This window comes from Pituophis catenifer, unplaced genomic scaffold (assembly GCF_029215685.1).
Source record: "Pituophis catenifer annectens isolate HBS135680 unplaced genomic scaffold, rPitCat1.0.hap2 SCAF_12, whole genome shotgun sequence".
NCBI lineage: Eukaryota > Metazoa > Chordata > Lepidosauria > Squamata > Colubridae > Pituophis > Pituophis catenifer.
This window is the reverse complement of record NW_027256892.1, coordinates 623,055-641,890: the sequence shown is the minus strand read 5'-3', so window position 1 is coordinate 641,890 and position 18,836 is coordinate 623,055. Positions and strand designations below refer to the sequence as shown.

The 18,836-nt window shown below is 41.3% G+C and overlaps 2 protein-coding genes across 5 annotated transcripts in view; both read left to right on the top strand.

Annotated features, from left to right (window-relative positions):
- The window catches only part of SLC39A14 (solute carrier family 39 member 14), a 53,814-nt gene extending 53,727 nt beyond the window's left edge, over positions 1 to 87 (top strand). The window contains exon 10 of the mRNA XM_070952410.1: positions 23 to 87. The gene's annotated coding sequence lies outside the window, so the exon portion shown is untranslated. The remainder of the gene's footprint in view (positions 1 to 22) is intronic.
- A 4,481-nt stretch (positions 88 to 4,568) lies between these two features.
- The window catches only part of PPP3CC (protein phosphatase 3 catalytic subunit gamma), a 78,251-nt gene continuing 63,983 nt past the window's right edge, over positions 4,569 to 18,836 (top strand). For all 4 annotated transcript variants that reach the window (XM_070952197.1, XM_070952195.1, XM_070952196.1 and 1 more), the window contains exon 1: positions 4,569 to 4,837. In XM_070952197.1, coding sequence (XP_070808298.1) covers positions 4,783 to 4,837 — 55 coding nt within the window. In that variant the 5' untranslated portion in view covers positions 4,569 to 4,782. The remainder of the gene's footprint in view (positions 4,838 to 18,836) is intronic.

Here is an 18,836-nt window from a genome sequence, read left to right as displayed (position 1 = left end):
TATATTACTTTTTACTTTGAAGGCTTACAAAAGAACGTGCAAAACTTTTCAGGAGAAAAGATGGGAGAAAAATCCAGTAGAGAAGTATGGGACCTGTTTTATGCAACTTGATACAGGTTTTTTTTTTTTTTTAACCTTTTGCTCCTTTATGCCTTCCAACTGCTAGATAAAACTTTTTTTAAAAAAAAAAATAGCTGTTAACAAAATGTTTATTTATTTATTCTTTATTTATATAAAAAGACTCTCTACTTTCTGTTTCTCACTTTCAAGTATTGTGAGCTTTGCCTTGAGGATGATATGGTTGAATGTATTTTATTTTTGCCAATGTGGAATTAAACTTTCCAAACCTGAGATCTTTTTGATTCTTGACACTTTTCATCTGAACCAGTGGTGGGTTTCAAAATTTTTTACTACCAGTTCTGTGGATGTGGCTTGGGTGGGTGTGACATGGGTTGGTGGGCGTGGCAGGGAAGGATACTGTAAAATCTCCATTCCCACCCCACTCCAGGGGGAGGATACTGCAAAATCTCCATTACCTCCCAATCAGCTGGGAATTGGGAGGCAGAGAATCGATGGGGGCGGGGCCAGTCAGAATTTTTACTACCGGTTCTCCAAACTACTCAAAACTTCTGCTACCGGTTCTCCAGAACTGGTCAGAACCTGCTGAAACCCACCTCTGTTCTGAACAAAACAAACGTCGTGACTTCAACATTAAGAGCTGTCAGTATATAAAAATGTATAAACTGGAATAGGCATAACAACAAGTCAGCCAATAGGAACTGTTTGGTGACTGAGAGCCATGTCAAACAGCTCAGAGCCTGAGTGTGGCTTAGTCTGGGTATATAACCTTGCTTCTCGTTGTGATCTGGTTGTTCTGGTTCTAGCTTCTGCTGCATGGGTATTGTATACATGCATCATGCTTTATATTATTGTATATAAAGAAGTTTCTTCTATAAATGAATCCTGCTGAATTATTCACTTGTGTGCTGGTTGGATTGCCCCAAACTCTAACAAGAGCATCCTCCTTTTCTGTTCAATGAGTCCTGGAAAAACTAAAAAAGTCACTTTTGAGTCAAGCTTCACTCTTCCAACAGAAGAGGCTTGCCCTATTTGTTGGGCAACAGTACTGAAGTGATTTGTCACTGCTTTCTTCCATTTTTTCCCTAACTTCCTATCTAGACTACAGTCCTAGGATTCCTAAGTATTTTCACATTCAAATACTAACCCAGATAATACCTGTTTAGCTTGTTGATATGATCCAAGTTTGGCTAAGTGTTGCTGCTTGCTAAAATGAGGATGTTGAGCTTGCACTTACCAAAATGTCTTCAAATATTTTACGTACAGGAGAATTATTAATCAATTCATCATGTTAAAGTGCATGGCTTAAATATATCAAAAACATTTTGCTGGATTTTTCCTCCCTACGCTATACCTGGTTACCGTCTCTGACCACATTCTCCTGATGAGCATAATGAGAGAGTTTACTTTGTTACAAGTAAGAATAATCTGTGAACAAAACAATGATGTGCCAGTTTTACAAGTCTCAGGTTTGTGTTGCCAATTCGACTGCAAATTGGCAATTTCCAACTATCTAATTCCCCATTGCTTTTTCATTTTTTAATTCCACCCTTAATATTTTTATATATAACTCAAGTTAGTGAATGTATCTAAACACTCCTTTCTCTTTTCAATGATAAATTAGGCTATTTTGTGTAATCACCCCCACTTTCTGAATCTAAAGATCGATCAGAAAATTTTTGCTTATGCTCCTAATGTAATGCAACATCACCTGCATCTCCTGGAACTCTGAACCCCCACTTATAAAGTGCAGCCCCCAGCTGTAAAAGGATAACTCACTCATATCCTAAGCAATGGATTATATATGATTAATGGGAATAAGCTGCTGGTTTGCTGGTTTTATACAATATAGTAATCCACAAACTAGTTAATAAATAATAATGGCTGCCTTTTTACAATATACATAAGTGTACACCTATGCTATGTTTTAGCATGATATGCAACCAGTCTCTATATTTTCTGGGTTTGAGACTTTTAAAGCAGCACTTCCATATATATATATGGAAGTATATAGGTATTTAGATATGTATATGTGTGTGTATATGTATATAAATGTGTGTGTAGGCTTAAAATAAACCTTGCTTCCTACAGCATATGACATGACAATCAATTTGACAGGTTGTTAATACAATGCATTAAACATGACTACTATAGGTTTTCCCCCAAACATTTTGCTTCTTGTAAAATAAAAGTAGATTGCTTCCCCCCCCCTTCTTTGACAAAGGGAAAAAAAAATCTGATTTGAAGCAGATGTGTGTAGTTTCTGCATTTAACTTTTCTTACGTTTATCAAGCCAATAGTCTTCCAAACCGATTGGCACAGCAAAGTCTAAAAAGATGTTCAGTGTTAGGTTAAAAAAAAACAAAATCAAAATGACAACCCACAAGAGGAGGGAAATGGTAAGTGGCCGCTTCCATTTTCATCCTTGTAACCACGGGCAACCTTACTTTCTACACAGAAAGCATGGAGGAAATTAGAAAGGTTAAGGAGATTGCATCAGAAATAATATCAGAAGCTAGAATTAGAATCTTTATTGGCCAAGTGTGATTAGATACACAAGGAATTTGTCTCCGGTGCATAAGCTCAGAGTGTACATACAATAATGATAGATCATTATCATAGTCATTGTAAAATACATTCATGATAAAACATTAGATAAAACACTTAGTGATAATCATAGATACTAAAAAAGCAATCAACATAAATCATACTAAGATACTAAATAAACAGTATAACAGTATATGGGAGGAGGTTTTGAAGTATTTGTAGCAGGACTACCAGACTTTCTAACAGCTTTGCTCCCTATGCCATCTATCTGGTAAACTTGCAAGATTCATTTTTCTCCCTAAGTACATCTACATACCTGGACTAGACTGTGTTGTTTCTGTGTCATATAATATATGTCGTTATATGTATAAATTTGTATCAAGACCTAAAATCCTATCCTATTATTCTATTCTATTCCATATTCTATTCTATCCCTATCCTACTATTCTATGCTATCCTATTCTATCCCTATTCTATTATTCTATTCTATATTCTATTCTATCACTATCCTATTATTCTATTCTATTCCTATCCTATTATTCTATTCTATTCTATCCCTATCCTATTATTCTATTCCATATTCTATTCTATCCCTATCCTATTATTCTATTCTATTCTATTCTATTCTATTCTATTCTATTCTATCCCTACCCTATTATTCTATTCTTTATTCTATTCTATCCCTATTCTATTATTCTATTCTATATTCTATTCTATCACTATCCTATTATTCTATTCTATTCCTATCCTATTATTCTATTCTATCCCTATCCTATTATTCTATTCTATTCTATTCTATCCCTATCCTATTATTCTATTCTATTCTATCTCTACCCTATTATTCTATTCTATCCCTATTCTATTATTCTATTCTATTCCTATCCTATTATTCTATTCTATATTCTATTCTATCCCTATCCCATTATTCTATTCTATTCCATATTCTATTCTATTCTACCCCTATCCTATTGTCCTGTCCTATCCTATCCTATCCGGATGCTCCAGTGGATCGTTTTGGGAAGGGGAAACAACGGCCTGGCCAAGGGGGTGGAGAGGCAGCAACTGCGGGCTCAAATCCTTGGTTGGCATCGACTGCAGGCGCGAAAGCTGCTGCTAAGCCGGAGTCCGCTTGGGCAAGGTGCCACTTCCGTGGGGTTGCTAGGAATTATTTACCTGGCAGCCAGCAAAGGGCAGATGCCGATGGGGGTTTTTTTTTTGGGGGGCGGCAACTAATTATGGCCGTTATTGCAAAAGCCCCCCCCCCCAAGGGGGAGATGTCTTAAGCCGATGCCAGGCCCACGGCCGGACCCCGAAGCACGCAGGGCCCCCACTACCCTTACAATTGCAAGGCCCCCGTGTTTCGTGGCTTTTAGGGGCAAGGGGAGGAAGGCGAAGGAGAAGCGCCCCCAAAGAAGAGGCTCCATTCAGGCCGCGGCCTTGTTTCTTCCCGCCGGCCCGGATCTGGCACAACCTGCCCGTCTCCTAGCAACCGTCCATCCACCATTCTCCACCCCCACCCCCGCCCCATCAAAATGGCGGCGGGGAAAGAGGAGACGGGGAACCCCCATTGCCCGCAGATGGAGCACGTGACCGAAGGGGAAGGGAAGGCGAGGGGGTGGGCCGACGCCTTGGGGCTCGTCTTTTCCACGGCGCGCGCGCGCAGGCGTGACAGGGAAGGGGGACCAATCGGAAAGCGCGGGCCGGCCTCGTAAGGCGGGCTTTAAAAGACAAGCCCCGCCGGGCGCCTGCGCCAAGCCGAAGGCGGGGGTGGGCGGAGACCGTGTCAGCCGTGTAAAAGGCAGCCATTGCGCCTGCGCCGTGGGAGCCCAGAGACGGCGGCCTTGACAGCTTGCGCCTTGTGTGCCGTAGAAAGGGGGTGGAGAGGAGGAGGAGGGGGGGGGGGGAAGCGCGGAACGACGCCGGCGCATGCGCGGTAGCGGCCAGGCGCGGGAGGGGGGCCCCGCTCGGGTGGAGAGAGCCGCCGCCGTCGCCGCCCGGGCTGCGTGAGAGGATTTCCCCGGTGGTTGCGCCTCCGTCGCGGCCCGTCACCATCCCCGCCGCCGGGGCCTGCTCGGCTTCTGCCGCCGTTGGAGTCCCGGCCCCTCCCGAGGGGGAGGCAGGAAAGTCCCCGGGAGCCTCCGCCGGGACAGCCGGATCATGTCCGGCCGCGGCCAGAGCACCAAACTGTCCACGACGGAGCGCATCGTCAAAGGTGAGGAGAAAGAAGCCAGGAGGAGGAGGGCGACCGGGCCCCCGTTTTGAGGCGGCGGGGCCTCCCCAGGCAGCGATTGGGAACCGCCTGGCCCTCCCTCCGCGGCTGAAGCGTCTCCTTGGGCCGGGTGGAGAGAGGGAGGGGAGGAGAGAGAGGAAGAGGAGAGGAGGGGAGGAGAGAGGGAGAGGGGGGGAAGAGGGGAGGAGAGAGGAGGGAGAAGAGGGGGAGAGGAGAGTGGAGGGAGGGGGAGGAGAGGGGAGGAGAGAGGGAGGGGAGGAGAGAGAGGAAGAGGAGAGGGGGAGAGAGGGAGGAGAGAGGGAGAGGGGGGAAGAGGAGAGGGGAGAGGGGCAGAGAGGAGGGAGAAGAGGGGGAGAGGAGAGGAGGGAAGGGGAGGAGAGAAGGGGAGAAGAGGGGGAGAGGAGAGTGGAGGGAGGGGGAGGAGAGGAGGGGGAGGGAGAGGAGAGAGGGGGAGAGATGGAGGAGAGGGAGAGGGGGAGGAGAGGGGCAGAGAGGAAGGAGAAGAGGGGGAGAGGAGAGTGGAGGGAGGGGAAGGAGAGAGGGGGAGAGATGGAGGAGAGGGAGAGGGGGAGGAGAGGGGCAGAGAGGAAGGAGAAGAGGGGGAGAGGAGAGTGGAGGGAGGGGGAGGAGAGAGGGGGAGAGAGGAGGGAGAAGGGGAGAGGGGGAGAGGAGAGTGGAGAGGGAGGAGAGAAGGGGAGAGGAGAGGAGGAGGGAGGAGAGGGGGAGAGAGGGTGGAGGAGAGAGGGAGAGGGAGGAGAGTGGGGAGGACAGAAAAGAGTGGGGAGAGGAGAGTGGAGAGGAGAGAGGGGGGAGAGGGGTGGAGGAAGAGGTAAACGGGCACCACTTACTTTCCCTCCTCCTCTCCCCCCCCACCATCCCCGCAGCAGGGTTGGTTGGGGATGATGGGCTCTGGAATCCGGCCACGAGGCTCTCGCTTTGGATCAGGCAGGCAGGCCGGATCCTCTTCCCTGCGGAGTGGGGCGGGGGGGGGGGGAGAGAGAATTTGCAGAAGCTGCGAAAGCCTGCAGCTGGGGGTGACGGGGTGGGAAAGCTATTTCTGGCCTTTTTTTCAAACCCCCCCCCCCCTTTGTGGTCGGAGGAAAGGATGCTTGCTGGGTGGGTGGAAAATCAGCCCCCTCAATCAACCAACACCCCCCCCTGCCAAGAAGGTGGTGAGGGGGGGAGGGGAGGAAAGTGGCCGGTGATTTTGGGGTGGGGTGGAAGATGCTTCTCCTGGAGGGAAGGAAGCAGCCTCTTCCTTCCTCTGTCTCCCCCCCCCCCCACCACCACCACCACCACCACCACGAAGGGAGGATGTGCAAGGATGAGACCAGGCCTGCGAAGTGTCCCTGGAGCGGATTAAAAGGGTTATTGTAGCCAGGCTGAGATTCTGGTGCTTTGCTAAGGGGGGGTGGGGGGGGATTTCCAAGGCCTGCCCACTTGGTGGAAGCCCTTTTCCAGGGGCTTTAGGCAGGTGGCTGGTGGGGGTGGGAGGCTTCCTTGCAAAAGGGTCTGTAATTCAAGCACAGGGAGTCCTCGATTTATGACTGCGATTGAACATTTCTGTTGCTATTGTTGTGCACCGGAGACAAATTCCTGGTGTGTCTAATCACACTTGGCCAATAAAGAATTTTCTCTTCTCTTCTGTTCCTTATTCTGTTCCTTATTCTGTTCCTTATTCTATTCATTCTAATCCTTCTTCTCTTCCTTCTCTTCTCTTCCTTCTTCTCTTCTATTCCTTATTCTATTCATTCTATTCCTTATTCTCTTCCTTCTTCTCTTCTCTTCCTTCTTCCCTTCCTTCTCTTCTATTCCTTCTTCTCTTCCTTCTTCTCTTCCTTCTTCTCTTCTCTTCCTTCTTCTCTTCCTTCTCTTCTCTTCCTTATTCTATTCATTCTCTTCCTTCTTCTCTTCCTTCTCTTCTCTTCCTTATTCTCTTCCTTCTCTTCCTTCTTTTCTTCCTTATTCTCTTCTATTCCTTATTCTATTCATTTTATTCCTTATTCTCTTCCTTATTCTATTCTCTTCCTTATTCTATTCCCTCTTCTCTTCTCTCTTCTCTTCCTTTTTCTCTTCTCTTCTAAAGAGTAGTTCAGTTAGTTGTGCCTCATTTAGGACTTTCGTTGCTGCGGTGGTTGAGGGAATTGCTGCAGCTGTTACTAACACGGTTGTGAAGTGAATCTGCCTTCCCCGTTTGACTTGGCTTGTCAGGAGGTCACGTGACCATGGGGACACAGCAGCTGTCATAGATATGAGTCAGTTGCCAAGCGGCTGAATGTTGATCACGTGAGCATGGGGAGCATGGTGGTAAGTCACTTTTTTCAGTGCTGTCGTAACTTGGAATGGTCACTAAAGGAACAGTTGTAAGTCAAGGACTACCTGTAGAAATTCTTGGATGACAGAAGTAGCTTGGAATGGCAGGTCATTGACAGGTGATCTTGGTCCTTCCCTTTTCCTTATGGTTGGTCCCTTGGAGCTGTTCAGAGATTGTATGCAAAGGTTACCTTTAGGAAGTCGGTTAATCATCTATTGATACCTGGTGAATTTGACCACTTTTTAAAAAGAAGTGATAAGCCAAGCATGAATTTTGAAAGGGAGAAACGTGTACCCCCTGATGGGAAAATTAGGTGTGACTTATTGTGTTTGTAGGCTATCTGGCATCTTTCCTCCCTTCCTGAAGTGAAATTAACCAGGTGATTAATATTGGAGGATGGTGTCATCAGACCCCTCAATCCTAAAAGACTTTACTATGGCATAAAGTTATGCTGCAACTAAGTCTTGGCAGATTCTCTCTGATTCCTGATTTAGTTGTCTTGGGTTTATGTATTTAATGATTGAGGGGAAAACACCCCTCCCCATTCATATTATGGACCTGAAGGGACACATACCATTTTTTTTAAAAAAAAAAAAACCCTAGAGATAGTGGAAATAATAAGAATATGGAAAAGTTATTTGAGAAGAAGCAATGGTTGGAAACTAATGAAGGAGAGAAGCAACCTAGAACTAAGGAGAAATAATAAGCCATTGAAATGGCTTGCTTTCAGAAGCTATGGGTGCTCCATCACTGGAGGCTTTTAAAAAGAGACTGGACAGCCATTTGTCTGAAACGGTATATGGTCTCCTGCATGAGCAGGGGGTTGGACTAGAAGATCTCCAAGGTCCCTTCCAACTCTGTTATATGCTGAGAACATGTTAGCTTAAGGCAGAGGTCTTCAAACTTGGCCGCTTTAAGACTTGTGGACTTTGACTCCTAGAATTCTCCAGCCAGCTATGCTGGCTGGAGAATTCTGGGAGTTGAAGTCCACAAGTCTTAAAGCGGCCAAGTTTGAAGACCTCTGCCTTAAGGAGAGGCTTTTGCAGTGATGATTTACCTTATTTGCTACAGTATATCATGATTGTTACTGGTGAATGAACTGTCTTATACATTTATTATTATTATTATTATTATTATTATTATTATTATTATTATTATTATTATTGGTTTATTCCATCAAATATCTTGAATGGCACTTGGGAAATCTGCAGATTGACAAAATGTCCATCTGTCAATTGCAAAGGGCCACATTGCTTGGAGCTGCACATATGCTATGTCAATACATTGCAACATCCTAGGCTTGGGGGAAGAACTTTATGTGTACGAAGACCACACCCGTTAAAGAACGGAAGGCTGTGACTTCACATAGTTGTCAACAGATAACAAAGACCTTATGAGGCTTTAAGATCCAAACAGGCATCTTGTTCATTACGTGCCTGATATAACAGTGAAAAGGAGAAAGTCTGGTTCATTGATGTTGCTGTTCCAGGTGATGATAGCATTCAGGCAAAACAATTGGGGGGAAAAAATATTGGGATTTACAGTTTGAAGTTGAACACTTATTAAAAACCAGTCAAGCGCAATACCTAAAGCAGGGGTCTCAAACTCAAGGCCCTGGGGGCAGATGCGGCCTACGGGGGTGCTTAGATCCAGCCCGCGGGGCTGCCCTGGAAACAGCGAAGGACTGGCCTGCAGTGCCTTTGCCAGTGAAAATGGAGCTCAGGAGGGCCGCATGGGGCCCTCCCAGGCCCCGTTTTCGGCTGTGATGGCCTCCTGCAGCCCTCTGCCAGCGAAAATGGAGCTCAGGAGGGCCACACGCAGCCCCCCCCGGGGGAGGCTCTGTTTTTACTGGCAGAAGGCTAGCAAAACAAACTATAAAAACAAAACAAAAAAGGAGAAATGTTTTCCCTTTTGCATTTGAGTATCCAAGAAGGACAGGAAAGGAGAAAGGGAAAGAGGAAAGACAAAGAAAAAGATGGGAAGAGAGCAAGGAAGGAAAAAGGAAGGAGGGAGGGAGGGAGGGAGGGAAGGAAGGAAGGAAGGAAGGAAGGAAGGAAGGAAGGAAGGAAGGAAGGAAGGAGAGAGATTATAATGAGAGGCAGGGAGGGTCTGAGGGAAGTCCTGCCTTAGCACTTGGCCACCACAGGTGCTCCCGACATGAGTGACGTTGAGCTGGCCATGCCCCCCCCCCGTCCCCCCTCTCCCCGAGGTCAAACACAACCCTGATGTGGCACTCAATGAAATCAAGTTTGACACCCCTGACCTAAAGGACTTTCTCAGTATCTGGAAATATTGAATTTATCAGACCTGAACACTGTAATTTTACAAAAGAATCCCAGTCTTCTTGAAATTGTCTATATTCCTAGATGCTACCTGAAATAATTCTTAGATCCTTAATTGGGGCTTGAATTATTGAGTTTCTTCCAATCTTGGACTGTGAATTAAATTGTAGATTACCTAAACGTAATATTTTCTTTAAATAATCAGCACCTAGTTAAATTACAGAAATTCAGAGCTAGGATGGACCCATATATATTATGACCAATCGGTTATTTCATTTTATTCTGCTGCAGGTGTTTAAACTAAACATGTGCCAAATTATCTTGTAAGAGCTGTTCTCCATGTTATTCTACAGTATTTCCAGTCTGAACAGTTTCATTTTATCATGTACTTTGCAGCTTTATGTGGATGTATCTTCAGAATAGTATATTGAAAGATTCCGCTGTTCTCATATTCTGATGCACTGTAGTTTGCTTTTACCATGCTCTGTTAAGTGGTCTCCACCGGCTGGATTTACATATTGTGCTAAGTCAAATCATAATTTATAAATAATAATTGGATTGCAATATGTTCTGAGCCAATGGTAAACAAACATTATGATTTAGTTTGATTATGTGAACTCATTCCTGCTTCCATGGCCTTGAGATTTTCTGAAGTTACAGAAGATATCCAAAGCTATATTTTTTATTTTCATTCTCCCATTCCTCTAATTAAAACATTTCAATTAAAACATTTTGTTTCTCTTTTGGATTTCTCTTCAACAATGTGTGCTTATTTGGAGAATTGTGCTTGTGGTGTTTGAGTAATAGTTACTAAAGATTAATAATTTTCTTAATGTTATCAATACTCAGGGTAGATGTGGGAGAAATACCTGCTTTGAACTTGCTTTTTATTTGTTTTAATTGTGAAGAGAGAGATAGCTAAAACATAATTAAAAAGCTGACTAAATAATTTGGGAGGCCTCTTAGTATAGTTTATAAAGTATGTTTGGTTCAATTAAATGCATTTATGTACTCAGCCAGTTATAGTTTATTCAGTTAACCATTGTTAAACAAGCTATAGCTTAGTAATATAATGAAGTTTTGGAGACTCTTGTGTGTGTATAACATTACAATGGATAATACTGTGCTGGAGTGTTTATTGTTTTCAGAAGAGTTTACATGCAAAGATTTGAGCTTCAGTATATCCACTATAAAGTGATACATTGACCAGGAAGTACTATCCCCAAAAAAGCATTCATTGGGTGATTTTGGGCAGTCCCCAACTCGCCACCAGATCAACTTTTGAACATTCACAAGGTGGATGTGGGAAAGATACCTTATTCATTGCTCCAGATTCTTCAAAAGAAAAATAAAGAAAACACAATTCTTAAATTGTTAAATATATTATTTTCAATGCATATAGGTAATTCATAGATTGTTTATCTATTTTAAAATGTATTTGTTTGTCTGGTACACTGATATGTCTGCAAACATAACTTTTAATTGTGTTATTCATAATTTTTATTGAAGCTGCTCCTTCACATCTATCCAGTATTCCTAGAATCCATCATTCATGCCAACCATTGCATTTACTTACTGAGAAGAAGCAGTAATTTGTTTTGTTGGCATCATTTTTTAAAACAATGAATTACCTTAAAGAGCATCTTTAAGGGGATTCTTGGCAAGTAACGCTTAAACAGTATTGCTTCAATATCGTTCATATAATTCTTACAAATTTGGCACTAAAGTATCTGGCATTCCAAATATTAGATAGAAGGCAGTATTTCGATGTTATCTGTATGGGGCAGAAAACATTCAGAAATGGATCAGACTCATTTGTAAAGTTGAATTTAATTTTAATATGAATGCAGAAAGCACTAATCAGATGAATATACCCAGCTGCAATGGAAATGAACAAAGCTACTGTATTTCTTTTTTCAACTGTGGTTTATTTTTTGTTTTATATACAAAGAGAAAAATAAAGGAAGGAATAAGCATTCATTAAAAACCAGTCTAAATTAATTTTACTAGGTATGCATGCATATGTGCAAGTACACAAAATTAAATAATTTAAATTACTTTAGGAAACATTTTTCTATATAGCTCTTCAAGATGTCTAATGATATAAAGTCCATCAAACTGTTGCATAATCAGCACTTAGCTATAGCACTTAGACTTATATACTGCTTCACAGTGCTTCACAGCCCTCTCTAAGCAGTTTACAGAGTCAGCCTCTTGCCCCCAACAATCTGGGTCCTCATTTAACCCACCTCGGGTAAAGGATGGAAGACTTGAGTCAACCTTGAGCTGGTGAGATTCGATCTGCCAAACTGCTGGCAGCCGGTGATCAGCAGAAGTAGCCTGCAGTACTGCACTCTAACCATTGCGCCACCGCGGCTCATTAATAGAGTGAGTGTCTTTCTAATCTTGTATCATTTTTAATAATTTTTGCTAATTATAAAATTGCCCTCCTTCATCTTTTTAATTTCCAAATTGTAGAATATAATCCCAGAGTAACATGAGCATCTATAGAAACCAGGAAACCTTCCAGAAAAAAATATATTAATAACTAAAATAAAGTCTGGTCAAAAGAGAGTCCTAGCAGCACATCATGTGACCCAAACTGTAGGCCTTAAGAATTGAATAACCAATAATGTAATTCTTTCCCTATTAACACCTGCCTCGTTTAGATGATGAAGCAATTGGATCTCAGATCATAGCAACCATTTTTTATTCTGAAATCTGCTACATTAGCCTAGGATGCTCACTCCTGTATACCCAGGTTGAATTTAAATGTGCCTTTGCAGGCTTCCTAGACTTAGATGTCTGAAAATCTGGGACAACTGTAGGAGGACACTTTAACTGATGAGATAGGGAATGATGCCAATCAATAAGTCTAAGCCTTAACCTACTTCAGAGGATTTACTGGTAAAATAAAGTCAGTCCTATGTGTGTCTCCTTGTTGCAAAAGAGTGGGATTTAAGCCTGATAATGAATTAGTTAATAGGTTTTGGAATGTTTGTTGATTGTATAAAAGACAGTAGAGCTTCAGGCTGTAATGTGGCTTCAGGCTAATGTAGCATATATGAAGTCATAGACCCCAATAGCTGGTATCCACCAAAGGAGTTGTATCAGCTGTTCTCAGATTCTCAATGATAGTGTTTATTGAGAATTCTGGGAATTTTCATCCGAATCCCTACTCATCAGTTTTAGAAAGGCTTAGTGTTAAAAAAATGAATTGCAACAGTGGGCAAATTGCTAAAAACTCTAATTTAGCCCTGTCCATATTTATCAGAGCATAGAGCAAATTTGTGGAATGCTTTGTTTTATTTTGAATATAATTCCGATATGAATGTTTTTGAATGTATTTGTTTAGCTTTTTTCAGCAATGGGGAGGAATTGCAAAAGGAATGTTAAGCATAAATGCAAGTTCTCAATTTGGAAAAATTATAGTTCTCTTGGTTAGGTTAGGTAGGTGCTTCCTAGTCTGATGATCTGCAGATGCATTGGAAGTATCCTTTAATATTTTTTTTTCATTCAACAAATGGCTTGCTACATAGACATTTTAATAGTTTGTCCTAACACATCTGTAGGGCATCAGGTGGGAAATAATGTATGCACAGGATGTAGGACACTGGGAATTTAAAACTGTGTCATTTGTCTGGTTTATGGCAAGGAAATTGTTAGTCTTTTATTTATGCTCTGTTCCACTGCAGGTGCTGTAAAGTGGTCTCATTTTAAAATGACTTTTTTAATCTGACCAGTTACGTTTATAAGACATGGAATACCATATTATGGTTTATTAGTTGACTCACGGTTCAGTTCTCACACACAATCTAAAGTACATAAAGGAGATAAGTTTTTACAAATGATTTCAATTACCTGTAGAAAATAGTCTAGATGGGGAGCTATGTATTTTTTTTTTAATAAAAAACAAAAGATTCTTTGTCATTAGAATGTTTTCTCGTTAACCACTCACTTCCTGTGTAATTTGGTTTTAGAGATCTGGCTGTTGTACATTAGTGCAATGTCATAAATTAGTATTTGTAGGCTTTTCCTTTTTTTAGGTGACACATGTCAGGTGCTGCTGTCTGATTATTACAGAAGAAACTAATTACTAATTTGAAGGACTTTCAGGGAGGCTTCATTGTGCTGAATATAATGCAAATAGTTTATAGATACCGTATCTGGAATGCTGCATAATATAGTGTGGCTTCTAAATTGCTGATATACTGTAGGTTCTATCAATCAGCTGCTTCAAGCTTCCCTCTATTATTATTTCAAATAACCAGCAAAGGGGTTCTTTTTACCCATTGTTTATGACTAAGTCAGGAGGCTGGTGGTTGTGGGTGATTTTTTCATTTTTCATTTCATTTTATTAAATTTGTATACCGCCCTACTCCCGAAGGACTCAGGGCGGTGAACAGCCATAAAATAAAACATATAGATACAAAATTTAAAATAGGGTGATTGTGCTAGGCACCTCCAAGATGCTAAAAAATGTTTGTTCTTCATAAAGCAAATTAAAATTTGTTCTTCATAAAGCAAATTAAAATTTTAATTTTAATTTACTTTTAAAAAAGGGGTGTTTTAATTAGTATGGGCCAAATTTGTTTAATATGTTTTAAATTGTTTTTTTAAATTTTATATTGTATGTGTTTTATCTTTGGCTGTTCACCGCCCTGAGTCCTTCGGGAGAAGGGCGGTATATAAATCCAAATAAACATAAACATCATTTAGAAAGTTGTGGCATAGGAAAGTCCTACAGACTCCCTACATGAGTATCCCATAACAGAATGAACATTTAAAAAAAAAAGTCTAGAAGTACGTAAGGAAAGTGATCAAGACGTGCAATCGTGAGACTTTTTCCAACGTAGAGCAACAGATCCCAAGTGCTATATTGCAGAGTAACTTTAGTGCAGTTTCTAGGTTTTCGGAGAATGATTTGGTTTGCTGGATTATCTGCCTTCAAGTTGTTGTTCGGCTCTTAGCAACCACATAGATAGATTTTCCCCGTGAATGATTTGGTTTAGAGAATGGTAAATCAGGAAGATTTGAGTTCAAATCTCTGCTGAGGTGTAAAAGCCATATGTCCTTGGGCTACTCACTGGCTTATTAATTCCATCACAGTGGAACTAATGTGGCAAGAGGGAAAGTCTCATCGGAGAAACTCAGCGCGTGGGAGGAGATATTTTATGGTTCAGTGCTGTGACTTCTCCACTGCTGTGTTTTCTGTCTTTATGCCACTGGCTAAAACTAGGTATTCGTTTTTTCTAAAAGAGAAATAGTGGAATGACCAGGAATCTGCAAGGCAACCTTCTTGCCTGCCGATTTTCTCTTTAAATTTCTTGTTCTGCTCCTGGCATATGTTAGCCTGGCAAATGCTGATTTAGGAATATACAGTTGCCAAGATAATATCTAGCTCAATTACAATCCTAATGTCCTCAACAAGAAGTCCTTGGAAAAAGCCTATAATAAATTAATATACAGAGCCTGGAATACAGATTTTTGGAATTTGTCCATAGTATCTTAGAAGGAATTCCAGTGAGTCATGCCCGCTGCGGTTCTTCGAAGTAAGGTACCTGTTTTCTGTATATCTTGTGGCAGTAAATTCAAATAGATAGAGCTATTAAATGAAGAACTGAAGTCGAGCCATGGAAAGAGGTTGAAAGGGACAGAAATATTTTCAGAATGATGACAAAATCAAAGAGATTTCAAAGGAAATATTGCGATGGCTTATTGACATACATGGTTTACGTTTTCTAAAAGTGCTGCTTTTGATATGAAAATGCTGAATCTGATGGCCACAATTCAGCAAGACATTCTAATTCAAAGTGCCAGGAATTAGAAAAGTAACAGCAAACCTCTCGGTTGCAAAGTCTGACGGCATATAAGAAACTGGTTTTAAAAATCTCTTTAAAAGATGTTTGTCACGGGGAAGATTTACTTGATTATGTAGAATTCCATAAATTTGGGGGATTTAGGATGTTTTCTCAGCCCAAATAATGGAGAACATGCTATGTGTTTGTATGCAGACATAAACTCAATTGGCTTATTTTCCAGATGATAAAAACATGTTACAGTTTACATCTATATCTCTGACACAAGGTGCAATAATAATTAACTAAACTTAACAGACATTTAGCTTTCATAAATAAAATTTTACTAATGTAATATATACACAGAATCTTTGGTTAGATTTGTTAGGACAGTATTAATATATTGAAGGTGAGAAAGTTCTCCCGTCTGATTACAAAATATCCGAGGGGGATTATTTTTAAGTGCAGTACACAGAAGCTTCCTACATTTAGCGCAACTCACCTCTGATCTCAGGAAATCCCTTTCAGTGCATTTAAATTGCCATCTTGAGAGGCTTGGGCCTGAAAACCAAGCTTGTACTGAGAAATCATATAGGAAATATTGTCTATGAAGATTCTCAGTCATCCAGGTCACTGTTATCCCAAAGATTCTTTTTCAAGAGGCCATTGGACTTTCTGGTTTTACTTTGAAGACATTTCGCTTCTCATCCAAGAAGCTTCTTCAGCTCTGGAATAGGAAATACTGTTTCCATTATCCAGAGGAGAGAGACTAGATTGAGTACAAGAAATAGTCAAATGACATAGTAAGAGAAGATGTACCGCAGATTGTAGAAAGTAAAATGAAGTAAGGAAAGGTTATATAGGTAAGCAAAAGATATGACTTATGTATTTATTAATTTACCTTTAAAGACCTATTATATATATATATATATACATTAAGAATGATATAAGCACATATCAGTATAAGTACATATTTATATACTATGTAATTGAGTAGCAAAGATTATCTATATGTACATACATCTGTATTCTTATTTATTTCCTTTTCCCATACTATGTAACCGGATGGACAAAAACTGCATTATTATAATTTCTTAACAATAAAATATTTAAAAAAAAAAAAAAGGAAATACTGTTTCCAATTTAGCTTTTCCTAGAAAAATGTACCTGCAGAAGCTCCTACCTGTGTAGTAAAGTATAGTGATGCAAGAAAAAAAAAGCAAAAGGCAAAGAACTTTTTTTTTAAAAAAAGGGCCCAGTAGTCTGTTTAACCCTAACCCTAATCTTTTAAGAATGGAAGAAAATACAAGGATTAGAAATCCTCCATGAAGAAACCTAAACATAATATCTTTTTTTGTTGTTGTTGTATTTTACAGATAAATGGGTTTAGATGTCCATAAAACACTACTTCCAAAACCTAAGAAATACTGACTATCTAGTAGCCTTGATGCGGCTTTACCCAATATCTTTATTCTATTCACTCTAGGGCAGGTAGACTGATAATTCTAATAGAATGCTAAGACTCTGTCACTGTTGGAGCAAGGATGTTGTCTAAATATTTTATATAAATATTACGGACAAGGGCAATCTTGGAAGAAAAGAGCTATGAGGAAATAAATAAGGATAAAAGGATAAAAACAGTTCCAGTACTACTGCAGGTAGTCCTTGATTTACAACAGTTCATTTAGTAATGGTTGAAAGTTGCAAGGCCACTGAAAAAAGTTATTTATGATCATTTTTCACACTTACAACCATTGCACCATCCCCATGGTTAAGTTGTTCAACCAGACCGGTGTTTCTCATTGAAAAGTCATTTAGGTGGCACATGAAGTGGCTCCTTTACTCCACGAAAAGCAGTGGAGGGCAGAGTAGCCAGTTTAAATACACCGAGGCAAAAGGAACCATACACTTCGGGAGAATGTTTCCTGAAGCCATGGACAGGAGTGGCGTACGAACAGTGGGCTTTGGAATCAACATGGAATAAGGTTCCACACTACTTAGCTCTCTTTCTCTGATTATTTAGTTCAAGGATGTCAAACTCGATTTCATTGAGGGTTGCATCAGGGTTGTGTTTGACCTCAGGAGGCTGGGGTGGGTGTGGCCATAGGAGGCATGGCCTGCCTGATGTCATTCATGTCGGGGGTGCCTGTGTCAGCCGACGGTGCCTCTGCTGGGGAAAATGGGCTCCCAAGGTCCGTTTCCAACTGCGACGGCCTCCTGCAACCCTCTGCCAGCGAAAACGGAGCTTGGGAGCCTGTTTTCCCTGGCAGACGCACCGCGGGCCGGTCCCTCACTGTTTCCAGGGTGGCCCCACAGGCCAGATCTAAGCACCTACATTCGGCCTGCGAGCCTCAAGTTTGACACCCCTGATTAAGTTGTATATTTTGGTGTGGCCTTAGTGGATATGATGGAATGTCTGACAGATCCAGGGACATGGAGGATGAAAGCCGGCTAGGTGACTTTGGGCCAGTCACTCACTCTCAGCCCAACCCACCTCACAGGATTATTGTAGTGAGGAAAATAGGAGCAGGAAGATGTGTTGGATATGTTGGCAGCCTTAGTTTGCTTGTAAAAATAATAAAGGTAGGATACAAGTCAGTCAATCAACACTGTTGCAGTCAACAACAGGAAGGAGATGGGCTATTACAGAAGAGATTTGTTGCTACAGAGAAGGGAGGAAACCTGAAAAAAGAGAAAGGGAGTAACTCTGCCTTAATGCTAGATATCAGTTGACCTGGGGAAATAGTTCCAAAGGCTTTCAAGAGTCAGTTCCATTAGTTTATCAGCAGTAAAGGTCTTTCCAGAAAACTAAATGATTATTATTTACTTGCTGGGCTTTAGAGGAGAAAATAAAATGGAGGTTTATTGGAAAGAAGGATTCTGTTTTTTGATGAGCACAACCCACCAACAGCATGTGGTTCTGGGGCAGCTGACCGAATGGCTTGAATGAGTGGATGAATCTTTATAGGTTTCTGGGGTTTTGTGTTTGAAATGCTTCAAAGGGTTGTGCAATGTAGTGAACCTTTTATCTTTCGCTATTCTAATGGGGGTGGGTTAATCCTATTATGTCCTAAAAGGTCACGTCCTGTCCTTAGAATTTGGGTGGGGGAATGCAATTTTGAATCCCATCATTTGGAGGTGAAGGTGCTTTGTTTGTGAATGGGCTGGCCCAGTCTTTCTTAATGGGTTATTTTACTATGCAGGAAATTGGGGCTGCTTTCTGCCATTTTGGCAGAAAGCATTTTGCCTTTGGGGAAATTCAATATTCTACCTCTTTTAATATCCCCCAAAATATTTCAATCTCTATTGGGGGGGGGAGGCTTCCCACAGGACCATCAGCAGTTTCAGTAAAACAGACTGGCTTCATTTACACTGAGGTGTTTAGGGTGCTTTTTTACAAAGGGGTGTTAGGGAAGGAATGTTACTGCAGAGTCAAGGTTTCTCAAACAGCTTTGGATGATGCTTGGCCATGAAAGAGAAATGAGAGTTGACAGAACCAGGACAGAACACAGAACTTTGGAGAGTATGCACAAAGAGTAGCATCTGTAGAAGGATAACTTACGGTTCCATTCAAAGTCTAGAATCAT